Genomic DNA, 18,229 nt, shown 5'->3' with positions numbered 1-18,229 from the left:
CACTGGTCATTGGATACACTGGTGTCCACATTCTAGTCAGTTAAACATTCCCACAGTGTTTTTAGCAGTTCAAACATGGCCCTAGAAGTGGTGAATGGTATGTTTAACCTTTTGTGTTTTTATGAATCCAGTGCCTCATTTGTGAATTTCTGTCTGTAAATTTGTATCTGTCGGAGCTTTGCCTTCCTCTGTGTTGATGACCAGTTCAAGACTTTTATATGAGTATTGTCTCATTTCATATCATCGTTATATCCTAATGCAAGGGTTCAAGGATTAAAGTATAAAGACAAAGACAAAGAATTTTGTTGCAAATCTATCTTGATTTGATCTCATTTAAGATCATCTTTAAGGCTGCAAAAAATGTTAGCATCTATGTTTTTGAGAAATAATGGTATCACTCAAGGCCAAAATCAAAGACTTATAAATGTTTGTGTGTATGTGTGTGCGTGTGTGTACAGTTTTTCAGACACACACGGAAAAGCACATGTACATACAAACACACACACACACTCAAACACACACACACTCGCACGTACACAAGCACACACGCTCACATATGCACATGCACATACACACACACACACACACACTATGCATTGGAGTTGCAGTTGTAATGCTCACTGAAGCCTAATCTACACGTAGCAGTGATACAGTGATACAGTGATACAGTGATTCATTGATACAGTGATGCAGTGATAGAGTGACACAACAATGCGGTGATACAGTGACACAGTGATAGAGTGATAGAATGATACAGTGATGCAGTGATACGGTGACACAGTGATAGAGTGATAGAGTGATAGAGTGATAGAGTGATAGAATGATACAGTGATACAGTGATGCAGTGATACAGTGACAAAGTAGAGCGATAGAGTGATAGAGTGATAGAGTGATAGAGTGATAGAATGATACAGTGATGCAGTGATACGGTGACACAGTGATAGAGTGATAGAGTGATAGAGTGATAGAGTGATAGAATGATACAGTGATACAGTGATGCAGTGATGCAGTGATACAGTGACAAAGTAGAGCGATAGAGTGATAGAGTGATAGAGTGATAGAGTGATAGAATGATACAGTGATGCAGTGATGCAGTGACACAGTGATAGAGTGATAGAGTGATAAGAGTGATAGAGTGATAGAGTGATAGAATGATACAGTGACACAGTGATGCAGTGATACAGTGACACAGTAGAGTGATAGAGTGATAGAGTGATAGAATGATACAGTGATGCAGTGATGCAGTGATAGAGTGACACAGCGATGCAGTGATAGAGTGATACAGTGATATAGTAATGCAGTGATGCAGTAATACAGTGATACAGTGAAACACTGATACAGTGATGCAGTGATACAGTGATGCAGTAATGCAGTTATGCAGTGATACAGTGACACAGTAGTACAGTGATGCAGTGATACAGTGATGCAGTAATGCAGTAGTACAGTGATGCAGTGAGTCAGATTCAGTGTTATTGTTCCTCTGGACAGAACAAACAGGGAGCAACCAACACAAGGGAGGAGAAGAAAGCTAAGGAAGGAGCTGGAGAGCAGGAGACTTAGGAGAAGAGAGGAAGAATTTACTTTCCCCAATTTACTTTCAATTGTAACTGCCCACGTGGTCGGCACCTATTGCACGCCTGTCTGGCCAAGGAGGGGTCTCCTCTCTCTGTGGTCCTCCTCAAGATTTCTCCCATTTTCCCATTTCCCTCTTGGGTTTTTGGGGAGTTTTTTCTTGCCCGCCATGAGGATTAAGTCAGGGGGTGCCGTCATATTTTGATTTGACTGTTGTGGCCTGTAAAGCCCTTTGAGACTGTAAACAGTGATATTGGGCTCTAAATAAACTTGAACTTGAACTTGAACTTGAAGAAGTAGGAGCAATAGCTTTAGGGGGTAGGAGTTAAAGAGGAAGAGTTGAGAGAGAAGGAGCTGTGGAAAAAGAGAGGAGATGGAGACGAGATGGAGAAGAGGAGTGAGGGGGTAAGAGATGGAGAAGAAGAGTGAGGGGGTAAGAGATGGAGAAGAGGAGTGAGGGGGTAAGAGATGGAGAAGAAGAGTGAGGGGGTAAGAGATGGAGAAGAGGAGTGAGAGGGTAAGAGATGGAGAAGAAGAGTGAAGAGGGTAAGAGATGGAGAAGAGGAGTGAGGGGGTAAGAGATGGAGAAGAGGAGTGAGGGGGTAAGAGATGGAGAAGAAGAGTGAGGGGGTAAGAGATGGAGAAGAAGAGTGAAGAGGGTAAGAGATGGAGAAGAGGAGTGAGGGGGTAAGAGATGGAGAAGAAGAGTGAGGGGGTAAGAGATGGAGAAGAAGAGTGAAGAGGGTAAGAGATGGAGAAGAAGAGTGAAGAGGGTAAGAGATGGAGAAGAAGAGTTGAGAGGGTAAGAGATGGAGAAGAAGAGTGAGGGGGTAAGAGATGGAGAAGAGGAGTGAGGGGGTAAGAGATGGAGAAGAGGAGTGAAGAGGGTAAGAGATGGAGAAGAAGAGTGAAGGGGGTAAGAGATGGAGAAGAAGAGTGAGGGGGTAAGAGATGGAGAAGAAGAGTGAAGGGGGTAAGAGATGGAGAAGAGGAGTGAAGGGGGTAAGAGATGGAGAAGAAGAGTGAAGGGGGTAAGAGATGGAGAAGAGGAGGAGTAGAGCGCTGGAAGACACACGACTGACATGAAGCAGACAGTGAATGCTGCTTTTAAACTCTGTGGGTAGGTGGTTCTGGCAAAGGGATCCAAGAAATTATCAAAAATTTTATTTAAAATTCCAGTAATTTCTCTCTCTCTCTCTCTCTCTCTCTCTCTCTCACACACACACACACACACACAAACACACACACACGCGCACACACACACGCGCACACACACACACATACACACAGACCGACTCATACCTTCTCCTTGTATAGTTCTAGTCTCTGTCATGTGCTTTAACCCCTCCTGTTTCAAGCTCACAGTTTCCTCACAGTTTGAGCCATCAAACAATCACACACACCTCAGAGACACGCACAGCCATTTGAGAAACTATGTGGGAGCCAGCAGGGGGCGCAAAAACAAAGAGACAGAGAGAGAGAGAGAGAGAGAGAGAGAGCGCTCCGTTTGGTTGCTGTTTCTTTGAGATCAGATTAACGCTTCTGCCGGCACTAGCTACCTGATTCCTGCCCTTGAGCTCCAGCTCTCTCGCTCTGGCATTTGACTTTCAGATAGAAACTGCGCCCACAGCGCTATGGTCACGCCAGCCATCTGATTTCTCCCAGAAGTTCGTGTTGGTGTCAGAAATGTCCGGTGTATAAGTCTGCTTTGTGAATATGAATTTGTAGCGTTAAATCTTTCCAGTGACAAGGGAACACAGGGTCTGCCCTGGAGACTGAAATGACACGTTGACTCTTGTGTTGATTGTATTGTAAATTAAATAACTTAAATCACAGCTATTACAGCAACGTATTATTATTATTATTATTATTATTATTATTATTATTATTATTATTATCATTATTGATGATAATAATAATAACCATATTACTATGACTCGACATAAATATAATAATCTAGTAGAACGGATTAATGAATTATTATTATTATTATTATTATTATTATTATTATTATTATTATTATTATTATTGTTGTTGTTGTTGTTGTTGTTGTTGTTGTTGTTGTTGTTGTTTCTGTGTATTGCATTTATTACAGGAACACATGTTCCTGTATTTTTACCTTAATTTGCACATGTATTCATTACACGTTTACTATAAGATGAAGTGTGCTCTAATTTAAGAATGAAGAGTAGCAGGCGGAAGTGATTTCATTTAAACGCACTTGCACATCACCGCGCAGTGTTACTGTAACCAAAGACACAAGGTTACCGCATAATCACTGTTAGACAGCAAAGCCTGATACACAGCGCGAGCGGCAACCTCGGATTATTCTTATGAGCTGTGAGAAAGAGAGAGAGACTGAGAGGGGGGAAGACACAGAGAGAGAGAGAGAGAGAGAGAGAGAGAGAGAGAGAGAGAGAGAGAGAGAGAGAGAGAGAGAGAGAGAGAGAGAGTGAGTTCAGACCTCAACTCCTCACATGAATGCACTCGGTTTACAGGGATCAGCAGCGCGCGAACATGCTGTGGAAACTGGTGGAAAATGTCAAGTATGAAGATATTTACGAGGTAACGTGCGTGAAGAGATTCCATTCCTGTTCGACATTTAAGACTTAACAATGTTCAAATATTGTTGCTTTTATAATATTTTGTTGTGGTTTTGTTCCTGTGCGATATTTGATTATCTTAAATTGGAGGGCACATTCGCATTGGAATAACGAGCGATCACAGCCGTTTAGAGAGGAAGCTGCAATTCTTATCTGATCTTGTAGTACCAGTGCGGACAATATTTTTCATGGTTTATGTAGCGTCGTTGCTACCATTAATATCATCTCTATATCTTATGGTTCATGTGTGTAAATGATGCTCATATTTATAAATAGGTCTTTTATTTAGTGACATCTGGTAATTATGGTAAACTTTTAAATTTCTTAAATATTTTATTCAATTTATCAAGCCAAATTATGTTAACTTTAATGGCTCGCGCCATTTAAACGAAAACTTTTTTTTTAATTTATTTTATTTTTGTTTTTGTTGTGTTTTGTTTTGTTTTTAAGAATTCAGTGAATATCAGCTCTTTGTTTTTAGACCTGAGGAAAACGCCCGCTTTGTGATAGTTTTCTTACAATCCTCATTTGTCTGTCGAGAATCATGTATAATTGGACTGAAATTTGCTGCAGATCCAAGCCATGTAAGGACAAATCCTAATTCATTTGTGCTATAGGAAGGCACGTTTTATCTACCTCCTTGTGTGTGTGTGTGTGTGAGTGAGAGAGAGAGAGAAAGAGAGAGAGAGAGAGAGAAATTAGACTCTGCACAAAAACTGATGAAGAGAGGAAGAATGGAGGAAGCGCCACGCGCAGGGATTAATGATTCTACTGGGAATCCTGTGGATTCCTTTGAATGAATTAGAGCACCTAAAAAAAGAGTTAAGTTGTGGAGCATGTGGGAAGGAGCGAGAGAGAGCAGCTCGTGAGAGTTTGTTGTTGTGGTATTGATAGAGTTTTTATAAAGGCCCTATAGTTCAGCGTCGCGGGATGCTGCCGTCTTTAGAGCCACACATGGCTTCTCTCTCACAGCCGGCCACCCCCGTCACGCGGGGTAATTAAACACTTCGACCTCGAGCGCGTGAAATCGAGCCACAATAAAGAACCGTCTTCGGAAAGGATAGAACAGGATACTTGTGTGTGTGTGTGTGTGTGTCATGGCTAAACTTTGATCATTTGCAAACGCTCAAAGATGTAGTTGAGTGGAACACTGTTGATTGATAGACTGAACAAGAATATTAACTGGCTGTATGCCGTGTGTGTGTGTGTTTGTGTATGTGTGTGTATTTATGCGCGCGCGCGCGCCTATATGCGTGTGTAAGAGGCCTCATGCAGCTGCCCTGTGAACGGGTGATTTTTATATAGTGATTCGTTTGTTTCCGAGCAGAAAGATAAATGAATCCTGTCTAGGACGAGCCAACAAAAAGCAATAAGGAAAAGAAAAGAAGGGAGAACAATAGGCAGAGAGCGAGCGAGAGCGAGTTGCGCATAGTAAAAATCCCTAACAATATAAAGTAGTCCCCAACCAACCCCACGTGTTGGACCACTTGCAGTGCGAGTCACACGGTTTAAAAAGGGGGTCCATCATGTATAAAAGAGGGAGAACTGGTGACTCGTGCGCCTGTTGGCTCTCTCTCTCTTCCCTCACACCGAAAAGTCTTCTTCTCCCTTCCTCTTCCTCCTCCTCCTCCTCATTCGATTTTTCCCCTGAATGAACGTCACTTACACCAGCAGGCAGCCCAGCGCGAGCGCAGACCGCGCGCCTTTCACGCTCCGCTTCTCCTCCGTTCTTTAAGTATTCCGGTAATATTAACAGTCATGAATAACAATTATTCCGGGGAGGTGTAGAGCAGGGGCACAGTGAGACGGCACGCGCAGCAGCACACTCTCAGTCTGCGCGTCGGACGAAGAGGAACAGAGCAGATAGCAGATAGAGAGGTCGCGTCAAACAAGTCTGCCGTACGAAAGGTCTGGTCTCTGAGACATATGTCCATATATACAAATATATTTGGACGTGAAGGCAAAAAGTTTTCGTTCTTAGAAGCCATGAGGAATTAACCGCGACGAACGAAAAAGTTGAGAAAGAAGAAGTTGGATATCTCCCGGGCGTTCGTCGGGTGTTTTCCCCAAGTCTCTGAGAGTCAGTCGGTGTGTGTGTGTTTGTGTGTGTGTGTGCGTGTGTGTGTGTTTGTGTGTGCGTGTCCGTGTGTGTGCATTTTGTGACGAGCAGAAACATTTGCCCCAGATGTTGGTCCACACGCACTCCGCTACGGTGAGTTCACTAAGCGCTCAGATTTGAGAAATATTTTCAGTGATTTGTTCTAATTATTCGCGTTTCAGACGAGAGAGGACAAATTAGTCCGTTAGGTGATCCATCGGTATGACAAAGGCCAGTAATTTACTTCAACTCCAGATTCGCTCGATTTGTGTCTACATACTTTGCGTCGTTATGACTGTATAGCTTTGTTGACTGGGTTTATTTCCAGCTATTAAAACGGCTATATGTCATCTTAAGCATTCACAGTATGACTTTAAGAAAAAAACATGAATTGTGGGAAAGAAAAGAAAATCGCACACATTCAATAGTTTTGTTTGCCTAAATGTTAAAAAACGCTTGTTTGAAGAGTTCTTCTTCTCCTCCCTTGTGTGAAGGACCGCCATGATGGGGTGCCGAGTCACAGCTCCAGACTCTCTCAGCTCGGCTCCGTATCCCAGGGCCCATACTCCAGCGCACCGCCGCTCTCTCACACCCCTTCCTCGGACTTCCAGCCGCCATACTTTCCGCCTCCGTACCAACCCCTCCCCTACCACCAGAGCCAGGACCCGTACTCGCATGTGAACGACCCGTACTCGGGACTGAACGCCCTTCACCAGCCGCAGCAGCATCCATGGGGTTCACGCCAACGGCAAGAAGTAGTAGCGGACAGCGGCTCTCTCTTGCCGCAGCCTCGCGCTTCCTTACCACAGCTAACCGGGCTTGACCCGCGACGGGACTACTCGTCTGTGCGTCGGCCGGATGTGTTGTTGCACTCGGCGCATCACGGGCTCGAGGCCGGAATGGGAGACAGTCTGTCGCTGCACGGCCTCGCGCAGGGAATGGAAGATGTGCAGGTGTGTTTTGGCAAGTTACTTTTTTTCCTTCTCTATCTCTCTTTCTCACAGTCTATTTCGCTCTACGGCACCCCCCTTTTTTCGATAGAATGCACTTTAAAGAACTCTCGCTTGATTAATTAGATCTGACGGCGTTAAGATCATCATTACAGCGGATCTAAACCACATGTCATAGAGCTTCTGTAAGAAACACACCAGTTTTCATTTATCGACTTACTATCGAATTCATAATTTATTGGTAGTCTTTCCGTAATTGTCACAGAGTTTTCATTTTAATTTCATTGCTGAGGTTTATCATTCTGTCAAATACGATTACTGTGCATTTCAAATATTTGGTTGTATTTTTGGCCAGAAACAAAAATAGCACTTGAAAAGAACACGTCAGGAGTCTCACACCATTTCAGACAGCATTTGTCTACTTTTTGGAAATAACATTTGGAAATAACAGTTCAAAATACAGATTGGACGACAATCTTTCGGGGGGCTGGCGGTGTCTTGGTGCGAATCATACTGAGACTTGCTGTTCCTAATTTTGACAGAAACATTTAAAATGTATTACTTTATTAACATTAATCATCTCCCAGGAATCACAATGCCAAAACATTCTGAAATTAATCTGAGACAGTCCCAAATGTAATCGTTTGGTTAGTTTAGAACGGTGTTGAAGGTAATCACTTCAACTCATCCTCTTTCTCCATTCTGTTTGTTCTCTCACAATAACTGGCAGTGTGACAGTTTGTTTTATTTGTCTTACTCGCGCCCTCTCTTACACGTGCTCGACTCACGAGCTTTTGTTATTCATAAACAAATTTTAAACTGGAGCAACGGCCAGTAAATCTTGGTGTTTCCAAAACCTTACTTAACGGACTTGTCCTTTCCGTGACAATGGAATGCATCTTGACCCCGTGACCGGTTCCATTAATGTGAAGCCCCCGGTCCTGCGACGTCTGCCGTGCATTTAATACTGCCACTCGAACTTCTGCTGACCCCACTGGGGAGAAATCCAGGAATTAGGCTGATCTCACGAACACAATGAAAGAATTTTCCGGAGGAATGAAAAAAAACGTTAACATTGTTGCAGAGCCGTAACGTACAGGCCCACTATGACTATAATTACGACGAATACTTCATACATTGTGTTTTGGGTTAAGGCAAATAACCCTTAAAGGCTCAGTTCCGTGGTACAACTTAGCTAAATACGGTCTCAAAATAACGATTTAGCTCGACGTAGCCTAGAATTAACAGAGCAGATCCGGGTGAGTTTTGACTTCTCGGGGCCTAAGTAGTCAACTGGAGTTTGTCTGGGACGTTGCTCTAGTCTTCACTAATCTGCACCACTCTCCTTTTGTTCCCTCTCTCTCGGCCATTTAATCATTAAAACATATAAAACATATGAAACTAATATACGCATAATTAATCCAATAAATAAGGATGGGTGACTATTCTCGAATTTTTTTTTTTTTTTTTGCGGTAACTGCCATAACTCTTGTGTTTCCAGAAAACGCTGCTATTTAAAGCGCAGTGTATGCTAAAATTTGGCAGCATCCAAATTCTGACGATCGTTGACGTCCTCTGGAGACAGACTATTATGGCGACATATAATATTTTTGTTTGTAAGATGTTGCATTTGGATGCTTTTTTTATAGCGGCCGTTGTCTGTTTTTGCCTAAGATGTGATGTTGTGTTTTGATAGGCTGTGGAGGATGCCAACAACAGCGGCATGAACATTCTTGACCAATCCGTCATCAAAAAAGGTAAATATCCACCCACAGAGTACAGCAGGGAGAGCTGCTATGACTGACAGCAAAAGAAGCAAAATATGAACAGTTTTTGTATTTTATTTAATTTTTAAATCTGTGTTTAATTGCGCATTCATTTGTCTACTAGATTTCTTGCAACTAGGGGCACCCTGTTTTGCCTTTGGCTTGTAATGTTTTCGGGAGCGTGTCGAATGACTATGGTTGCTCTATAGCTTTTGGTTATTCGTTTCTGAATTTAGATGAACGTTGATATGCACCGTAGACAGGTGTCCTCCTGAATATAGCACGCATGCGCCTGAACGTTTAGGGGATCCTTGATTTGGCATGGAAATGATGTAATATACATATCCGCTTGAGATTCTGTCGCCAGCAGGCAGGTCCAACCAAACCAGAAAGATCCTGCTTGTAAACAAGCCTTTTACAAGTTCCCCTTTGGATTATATTTGAGGGATTTATAACTACTTGCATAAAAGTATAAGTTTACGTTTTCAATTTGGACAAAATATTATATTACATACTTTTGCAGATTATAATAATAATAATAATAATTATTATTATTGTTATTGTTATTATTATTATTACAACGACGACAACAACAACAATAATAATAATAATAATAATCAGTATTTTTTCTGTGATAGTGTTTTTATTCTTGAGGCTTTGGTGAACGGAGGCTGTGAATGTTAGTGTGGTAGTGTGTTCCTGTCATATCAGCTAGCCTGATTAACTGTCTTGGGTTAAATTGGGATTCACATAATGGAATAGAGAAAACGTTCAATAAACACTGCTTTAAAAAAACACGGAAAGATTTAGAAATTATCTCACAAAAAATAGGTTCATGACTGATTCTTTTAACTGAATTAGTGCTAAAATTATTGAGCTCTTTATTACTCTTAATGTGTTCGCGTGCATGTTTTAAGTGGCTGTTTAAAGAGGTTTAAGGCCCTGTTCCCCGATAATTTCTGTCTCTGATGTCTCCAGTCGCTGGCACTCCCTGAGCTCGTGTTAATATTTGTCCGGTGTTCGGGACAACTTGGCAGTAATTTAGTTAACGGAAACGTAGCGCTCCCTGAGGATGGACCTTAAGTGGCCGATGTGATGGATGGGTTTTCACACGCGGAGATCTCGTGAGCTCGTTTAGAGCTCATTTTCTCTATTATCCCCCCGTCGAGCCGTGTCTCTGCAGGCTTGCGCTTGTTAGCCCATTAGCTCGACTATTTGACGGTTTGACATTTTGGCACAGGGGCGCTTTTGGAGAAAGAAAAAACTGTCGGAGTGTGGTTAATGTGATTTGATGGCAGAAGTCAATCAACAATCGATAATGTAATAATCAAAACGTCGCACGACATTAACGGTACAAAAGAGGCCCATCCTAAGCATTAATGCGGAGAGTGTTTTGGGTTCCATAATATGGATGACAGAGATATGAAAATACTACACTCTCTAATGTTTGTGACGCTAAATACTGCGATTTCAAGCAAGACATTATCAAACAAAGAAAAATTCTTTAACATATCCTTGGACAAAAGTTGTAAGTTCCATTTAAGGGGTACCTAGAGCTGGATACAGCCACCGAACTCCGTCCACAAAGCGGATAAAAGGACAAAATGAATAAACAACAACAAAGTGTTTTTAATGCATTTTTTTCGTTCTTTTGTGTGCAATAACACGTAACACATTCAACAAGAGAAATTCAGCTTTTCTCTTTCAGAAAAAAGAAGGCTAATATAGGCTAACACACACTGGATATTATGCCATTTCAGAGCGCGTGCGGAAGCGAACCGACTGGTGACCCGAACAAAACAAGGGTCGGGGCACAAGCACTTTGGTTCAAAGATTATTCTCCGCATTACACCACCGTGCTTTGCTTCCCGCTCGTGAAATATGTATATCTATAAACAATACAGGGGCCCACTCGTACGAACTACTACACGGGCCGCTGCAGGGCCAAACCGAAACTGTTCAGTTCAAACAAAGAATTTGTACATACATACATTTTTTTATTCATTGATAAATTTTGACTCGATTTGTAAAATACTTGAGGTTGAAGCTGGAAGTTGTTTAAACCATATTTGACTCCAAATAATTTCCAAATAATAACCATTCTGTTCTATTACGCTGCATGTCACAATGCTATTTGGTCGTTCAGTGTCTTAAGTATTCCCCAGGAAAAAAAGGTTTAAATACACATTTAATTTCTATTTTTGCCTTGCACATGCAGTCCCAGTCCCGCACAAGAGTGTGGCATCGCTTATGATGAGCAAAGACGGTTTGATTGGCGGGATCACCGTTAACGTGAACGAGGTCTTCTGTTCGGTACCGGGTCGGTTGTCTCTGCTCAGCTCCACCTCAAAGTACAAGGTGACAGTCGGTGAAGTCCAGCGGCGTCTCTCCCCGCCCGAATGCCTCAACGCCTCTCTGCTTGGCGGCGTACTGCGCAGGTAAAGGGCCTGTCTCCTTTGGTTAGAGTCTTCTACGATTATCAAATGTTTTAAAAAACAGATTGTTTTCTTTACATTTTAAACTGCAGGACAAACCGGTGCCTTGTGAATTTGACTTGCATTAAAGCAAAAAAGAACTGAAACCTAACTGAACAAATCATCTTAGCTCTGATTACGTATCAGAAGATATGTATCGTCTGTACATACACGAGCAGATGTATTCTGTCAGATGTATTCTATTCTATCATCTTGATCGAGACAGCTCGAATGACAGTACATGTTATGTGTTTCGTGTTTCAGAGCGAAGTCGAAAAACGGAGGCAGATCTTTGAGAGAAAAGCTGGAAAAAATTGGCTTGAATTTGCCTGCTGGAAGACGCAAAGCAGCGAATGTCACTTTGCTGACGTCACTTGTCGAAGGTAACACATGCCTCGCATCTGGTTTGCGCTCTTTTGTTTACAGTTTCACTCCTCTTCCTTTTTTCCGTCTTACACTTAAAAGTATTTTTCGTTTTAGCTTAGAACAGCACACAGTTCTAACAGTCGGGGGACACACATACCCTACATAAAAAAGAACTGGACTTATAAAGCAATAATAAAAACGCTTTAAAATATATTAGGGAAAAAATATACTGCAACAGTCTAGAACAACTGATAAAACATGTATAATATTACATTTCAGTTTTCATGACATGTCTCCCTTTGTAATATGGAGTTTATGAGAACGGATGCACCAGTAATCTGGTTTTGATTTGGTTTTTATTCTACGCTGACTCTGCCAAAGCAGGAAGAACCCAGTCACACTAGTGGAAAAAAAAACCTAGAGGAAGGATGGCTTAGTGAAGAACACCATTTAAAATGTATTTGTTTTCAAAGAAGACCATCAATAGACATTATTGTTTCTAGAGCTTTCTAGCTGCTTTTTTTTCTTTGTAGTTTGACGTTTTATCATGGTTTTGATTTCCAATGTAAATTTTTTATATTTGGTGTGCAAATCTTCACTGGAGCCATCTGTCATAACTGTGATTTAACATGTTTTCTCATCTCCAGGAGAAGCTGTTCATTTAGCCCGGGACTTTGGCTACATCTGTGAAACCGAATTTCCAACTAAAGCCGTTTCCGAATACCTGAACAGGCAACACACAGACCCCAACGAGCTGCACTCACGGAAAAACATGCTTCTCGCCACAAAGTACGTACAAACACCTCACGGCCGAGTCAAGCCCGTTTAAACACAGCTTTGGTGCATTTTAATCTAAGGCAGAGTTGTTAAGCATGTGCCCCTTCCACTCAGACTGATGATCTGAGTAAATGTGTAGGTACCTTTTCGGTGGGAATGACACTTTTTGTCCATTTGTCAGTTGTGTGTGGCAGTGATGTCTATCCTCTTCGCACAGTCTGAATGTTGACACGTTTTAGTTGGCTCCTAATGAGACAGCCAGTCCCGTGGAAAAACCTGCTCTCTTACCCCCCCCCCCCCCCCCCCCGCCCACCACCACACACACCCTCATCCCCACCCCCCCACCCCCCATCAGCATGGCACTCAACAAGAAACTCATTATATTTAAGTGAAATGTTTCAACTCTCAAAGTGCCAGCTTTCCCCTTGAAGTTTTGCCTAAGGCACCCCCACCCCCCCATCTCCCCACCCCCCCCAACATGCACTCCTCCCCTTCCTTGCCTCCTCCCTCCTCCTTTCTCAGTCCGTCTGTCAAAGTCTTGTCAGTCAGCCTGCCCACTGCCCCCCCCCCCGCTCTTTCCCACCCTGCCCCAGGCCCTAACGTTCTGTTACCGTGGAATGAGAGAGAATGGAGGGATCCAGCGACTGGACAACAAGCCTGTTGTGGTTGAGAGCGGCACTGGAGAATGTGGGTCAGAAATCTGACAAGCCTTGACAACTGCAGCTGCCTAAGGATGGCTCTGCTATTGCCAAGCAGAGGCATTTGAACTGTTTGTCACAAGTGACCTTTTTTTTGGGGAGGGGGGGGGGGGGTGTTGGGAAGGGGGCTGCTGTTGATTTCAAGCAACCCTTGGCTCATATAACCAACTGAAAAAAAATGCATCAAACCATACTAGCGGTCGTATGTTTTGTAAGGCTTCTTTTTCTTTTTTTTTAGTCAATTATTTATAGTTTTATCAACACACATTAATAATGTCATCAGCGTTCATTCTTTATCTGTTGTGAGAAATGATGGTCATTAATTGTCTTTAAAATTACTTTAACCCAGCAGGTTAATCATTTTTCAGACATGTCTCAACTCGCAGAAAGCTTTTGAGCTGTTATGACTGTTATTATCTGTTTCCTCTGGATACGTGTGTGTCTGTGTGTGTGTGTGTTTGTGTGTGTGTGAGGGGGGGTGGATGTGTGTGTGTGTGTGTGAGTGTGTGTGTGTCACTTGTGAGTGTCAGAGCTTATAATTGTTTGCAGACAGTCTATGAGACGTGAGAAGGTCAAAGGTCATTGGCGTGATGGCAGAGTTCAGGGATTTTTTTTTTTTTTTTTTTGCCATATAGCTGAAACTTTCTCCCTTTCTCCCAATACCAACAGCTATGGGAGCATGAATATGGATGAATCTACCAGAGGGGAAAATCACTCTTTAGTGAAAAGAGAGAGAAGTGAGTGAGTGCAGAAACACAGACAGTGTCTCCCTGTAGACTCTCACTCTCACTTTAAACCCTGTGACGGCTTCATCGGCCCAGACTAGCTTTTAACTCCTTTCTAGAAATCTTTAACTCCAGAAATCTTTAACTCTTAAGCTGCACTAGCCTTTTCAGCACAGCTTTAACAAACTTGCTAATTCTGCAGGACGTCCATTCAGAACGCATGGGACGCAGCCCTTCAGATGCCGCTGTGTTCCTGTGTGATACAAACAAACTGACGATGCTCATTTGTTTTTTGTCTTGTCATTTGTTTGTTTGCTTTGGTGGCAGCCTATGTTATTTTTGTGTGTCACCAGCAGCACACCTCAGCTCAAGATTTGATAGGAATCTTTTTTTTTTTTTTTTTTCTGTACAGTGGTTTGTTTAGTGCTCAACTAATCCTCGGGTCTCGCGGTGACATTATTTCTTTCTCTTGGGCAGTGCTTAACCTAACTGAGTGCTGCAGGCACCTCTGTCCATGTGAGTCTGATGCTGGGCAGAAGTTGAGTGTTTACTGTTTTTCATAGCAGTTACAGGAATTCTTTCCAACTGAAACAGGCACTGTAGTCACATCCTGTACACCTTATTAAACTGCTCTATCTGACTTATAGGTCCCTGTTTTCTCTTTTTTTTATATACTGCTGCAGTTTGCTGTTACTGTGCTGAAGAGACAGGGAAGTGTTTGAGAAATATTTTCATGAGTGTATGAAGTTTGGGTTGGGTATTGATAAACGGCACACTTGGGTGATGTGTCACGCCAATGGTATGATGATCTGTGCGGTGTTTGTGCAGATATTTCCGAGTGGTAGTGTTGGTTGGAGGAGTATAGTGCTTTTATGTCAGTCGTTTACCACAATTCTTTTAGCCCGCAGTCTTATCCAAGGCAAATCAGACCTACACCCCTCCAATAATCGCTTGGTTTCCGTGACCATTAAAGCTTTATTACGATGGTTTGTTGTTTTCTCGCTGTATCACTGGGTCACAGGCCTGTTGTGTGTTTGAGTATTTTGCCATTCCTGCCTAAGCCACTCTGTCTCTCTTCAGCGGCAGGTTCAGCATTTGATTCAGATACTGAGATGCCGGGCGCTGTGTTAATTGCCATGAGTTGGGCTGTTGTTTCAGTATTTTGCTATATGAATTATGATGAGTAAATTTTGTTTTGTTTCAATATTTTGCTATATGAATTATGATGAGTATTGTCGTTTTGTTTCAGTATTTTTCTATATGAATTATGATGAGTACTGTCGTTTTGTTTCAGTATTTTGCTATATGAATTATGATGAGTACTGTCGTTTTGTTTCAGTATTTTGCTATATGAATTATGATGAGTAAATTTTGTTTTGTTTCAGTATTTTGCTATATGAATTATGATGAGTATTGTCGTTTTGTTTCAGTATTTTTCTATATGAATTATGATGAGTACTGTCGTTTTGTTTCAGTATTTTTCTATATGAATTATGATGAGTACTGTCGTTTTGTTTCAGTATTTTGCTATATGAATTATGATGAGTACTGTCGTTTTGTTTCAGTACTTTGCTATATGAATTATGATGAGTACTGTCGTTTTGTTTCAGTATTTTTCTATATGAATTATGATGAGTAAATTTTGTTTTGTTTCAGTATTTTGCTATATGAATTATGATGAGTACTGTCATTTTGTTTCAGTATTTTTCTATATGAATTATGATGAGTACTGTCGTTTTGTTTCAGTATTTTGCTATATGAATTATGAGGAGTAAATTTTGTTTTGTTTCAGTATTTTGCTATATGAATTATGATGGGTACTGTCGTTTTGCTTCAGTATTTTGCTATATGAATTATGATGAGTATTGTCGTTTTGTTTCAGTATTTTTCTATATGAATTATGATGAGTACTGCCATTTTGTTTCAGTATTTTGCTATATGAATTATGATGAGTATTGTCGTTTTGTTTCAGTATTTTTCTATATGAATTATGATGAGTACTGTCGTTTTGTTTCAGTATTTTTCTGTATGAATTATGATGAGTACTGTCGTTTTGTTTCAGTATTTTGCTATATGAATTATGATGAGTACTGTCGTTTTGTTTCAGTATTTTTCTATATGAATTATGATGAGTACTGTCATTTTGTTTCAGTATTTTGCTATATGGATTATGATGAGTAAATTTTGTTTTGTTTCAGTATTTTGCTATATGGATTATGATGAGTAATTTTTGTTTTGTTTCAGTATTTTGCTATATGGATTATGATGAGTAAATTTTGTTTTGTTTCAGTATTTTGCTATATGGATTATGATGAGTAGCTTTTGTTTTGTTTCAATATTTTTCTGTATGAATTATGATGAGTAACTTTTGTTTTGTTTCAGTATTTTGCTATATGGATTATGATGAGTACTGTCGTTTTGTTTCAGTATTTTGGCTTGGTCAGCAGTCATTTGTTGTCAGGCTGTTTCAGTATTCTACACTGTGAACAGTCATTTAAGATGGAGCTTTTTCACCATTTTGCTGTGTGAATGCAGTGCTGTTTGAGGAGTTCAGTGTTTTCTTTCAGAGTTTTGGTAACACCTACACCCTAAGAAAACCATCCTGATAAATTAAACAGCAGTGTAGCAGTTCTTAGACTATTTATAACATTGTTTGAAACATTATAACAGCTCTGAATATTGGATCAATATCTGTCCAAACAACATAACAGCTTTTAGTTTTACTAAATTTCAGCTTTGTATTGACATCATAGAAACACATCAGTTTGTCCTCCAGACCTCCTGTGTCTGCTAATCATAACAAAGTCCTTTTATTATTTACTATTGAGGCAAAACCTAGTGATTTTTAGTAATTTTGTTGTTGCTTTCCATAGGGGCATTGCTGCAAGTTAAAAAAAATGAATTCAATGTATGATTGACCTCCTCTTTCTCTGAGCTCTTTTTGTTTGTGCTCAGGGTTTGATAGTTTCCTCTAAATATTTCAGAGGTGGTGTGTGTGTGTGTGTGTAGATACCACAGATTACTTTACATGTTTTATTATCAAAAACAAGTGGATAATAAAACGTGCAGGACATAGGCAGTGCAGGACATAGGCTGCGAATTGGAGCCCAACCAATTTTTTTTCTTTACTTGTTTAGAGACAGACTCTTAATATTCTGTGATTATAGATGGAAATATATATGACTCTGAAAGGTCAAAAGGCTTTGTCATTTTATAGATCTGTTGTGGGGTCATGAATCTTCTCAACCTGAGAAAACAAACCCTTCCTCTCTATCAGTTTCAGTTAGCATTCAGTTAGCATGCGTTGTACTGCACAACACTAAGAGAAAGGGATCTGTCTTATCCATTTCATTCAAGCCCTCTCTCCAGATTCAGATTTTGTGCATGAGAAAACATATCCACACAAAAAAAAAGATTTTATGTTCAGTCTGAAATTGGTGGTGAAGTGTTGGTGGGAGAAGTGACAGCATGATCGCTCAGAACGAGTGTCGGAGCTAATAGAGTTTTTACACACTTCTGTCTTTTTCACTGTGCTTTTCATATGTTCATTCATTCATAAGATGTTGGAAGATTTTTTTTTTTTTAAAAAAAATGTAATTTCCATAGACATATTTCACTGATTCTGTCTCTGTCTATCTCTTTTTTTCTTTTACAGGCAGCTGTGTAAGGAGTTTACGGATCTCCTGGCTCAGGACCGGACTCCGCTGGGAAATTCCCGTCCGACTCCTATTCTGGAGCCGGGAATCCAAAGCTGTCTGTCCCATTTCAGTTTCATCACTCACGGCTTTGGCTCCCCGGCTATCTGCGCTGCCCTCACGGCCCTGCAGAATTACCTGACTGAGGCCCTCAAAGGATTGGACAAGATGTTCCTCAATAACCCCACCCCCACCAGACACACCCCTGCTGACGGCCCCACCTCCAAAAACGCTGAGAAAGAGGAGAAACACAGGAAATGAGGTCATGGCGGAAGAGAACAAGGAGGAGAATGGTGATGATGACGACGATGATGATGATGATGATGATGATGATGATGATGGTGACAGAAAGGAAAATACTCACATACAACTTGCAAGATGTTCAGAGATCATTTATACCCGAGCTTTAAAGACATTTTGCATTTAATGATGATGAAAAAAGACGGAAGAGGGGAAGAAGGAATATTACACCAAGAGAGAGAATTAAGGGACTTCAGCCACTCTG

At 41.1% G+C, this 18,229-nt stretch overlaps 1 protein-coding gene across 7 annotated transcripts; it reads left to right on the top strand.

The window, feature by feature from the left end:
- The first annotated feature begins 4,053 nt into the window (after positions 1-4,053).
- On the top strand, positions 4,054-17,985 carry tfap2b (transcription factor AP-2 beta). 7 transcript variants are annotated; one of them, XM_030781604.1, is made up of 8 exons: positions 4,090-4,137; positions 6,768-7,226; positions 8,920-8,980; positions 10,932-10,951; positions 11,225-11,427; positions 11,728-11,846; positions 12,477-12,618; positions 17,685-17,985. In XM_030781604.1, the coding sequence occupies exons 1-8, from the start codon at positions 4,090-4,092 to the stop codon at positions 17,983-17,985; spliced, it is 1,353 nt and encodes a 450-aa protein (XP_030637464.1). The 7 variants fall into 7 exon arrangements, with proteins under 7 accessions (XP_030637461.1, XP_030637464.1, XP_030637462.1 ...); XM_030781602.1 differs by lacking the exon at positions 10,932-10,951 and adding an exon at positions 9,344-9,348 and having other exon boundaries at positions 8,920-9,013; XM_030781605.1 differs by lacking the exons at positions 4,090-4,137; positions 10,932-10,951 and adding exons at positions 6,361-6,387; positions 9,344-9,348 and having other exon boundaries at positions 8,920-9,013.
- The last annotated feature ends 244 nt before the right edge of the window (positions 17,986-18,229 follow it).

The sequence above is a fragment of the Chanos chanos genome, chromosome 8 (assembly GCF_902362185.1).
Source record: "Chanos chanos chromosome 8, fChaCha1.1, whole genome shotgun sequence".
Taxonomy (NCBI): domain Eukaryota; kingdom Metazoa; phylum Chordata; class Actinopteri; order Gonorynchiformes; family Chanidae; genus Chanos; species Chanos chanos.
The sequence above is the reverse complement of the archived record's forward strand: the minus strand, read 5'-3'. Positions and strand labels throughout refer to the sequence as shown.

Bases quoted from the DNA above. Each gene is read 5' to 3' on its own strand.
- tfap2b (XM_030781600.1), top strand. From the start codon at position 4,090: ATGCTGTGGAAACTGGTGGAAAATGTCAAGTATGAAGATATTTACGAG. The intron at 11,428-11,727 runs GTAAAGGGCCTG...TTCGTGTTTCAG, and splicing joins CTTGGCGGCGTACTGCGCAG to AGCGAAGTCGAAAAACGGAG. The intron at 11,847-12,476 runs GTAACACATGCC...TCTCATCTCCAG, and splicing joins GCTGACGTCACTTGTCGAAG to GAGAAGCTGTTCATTTAGCC.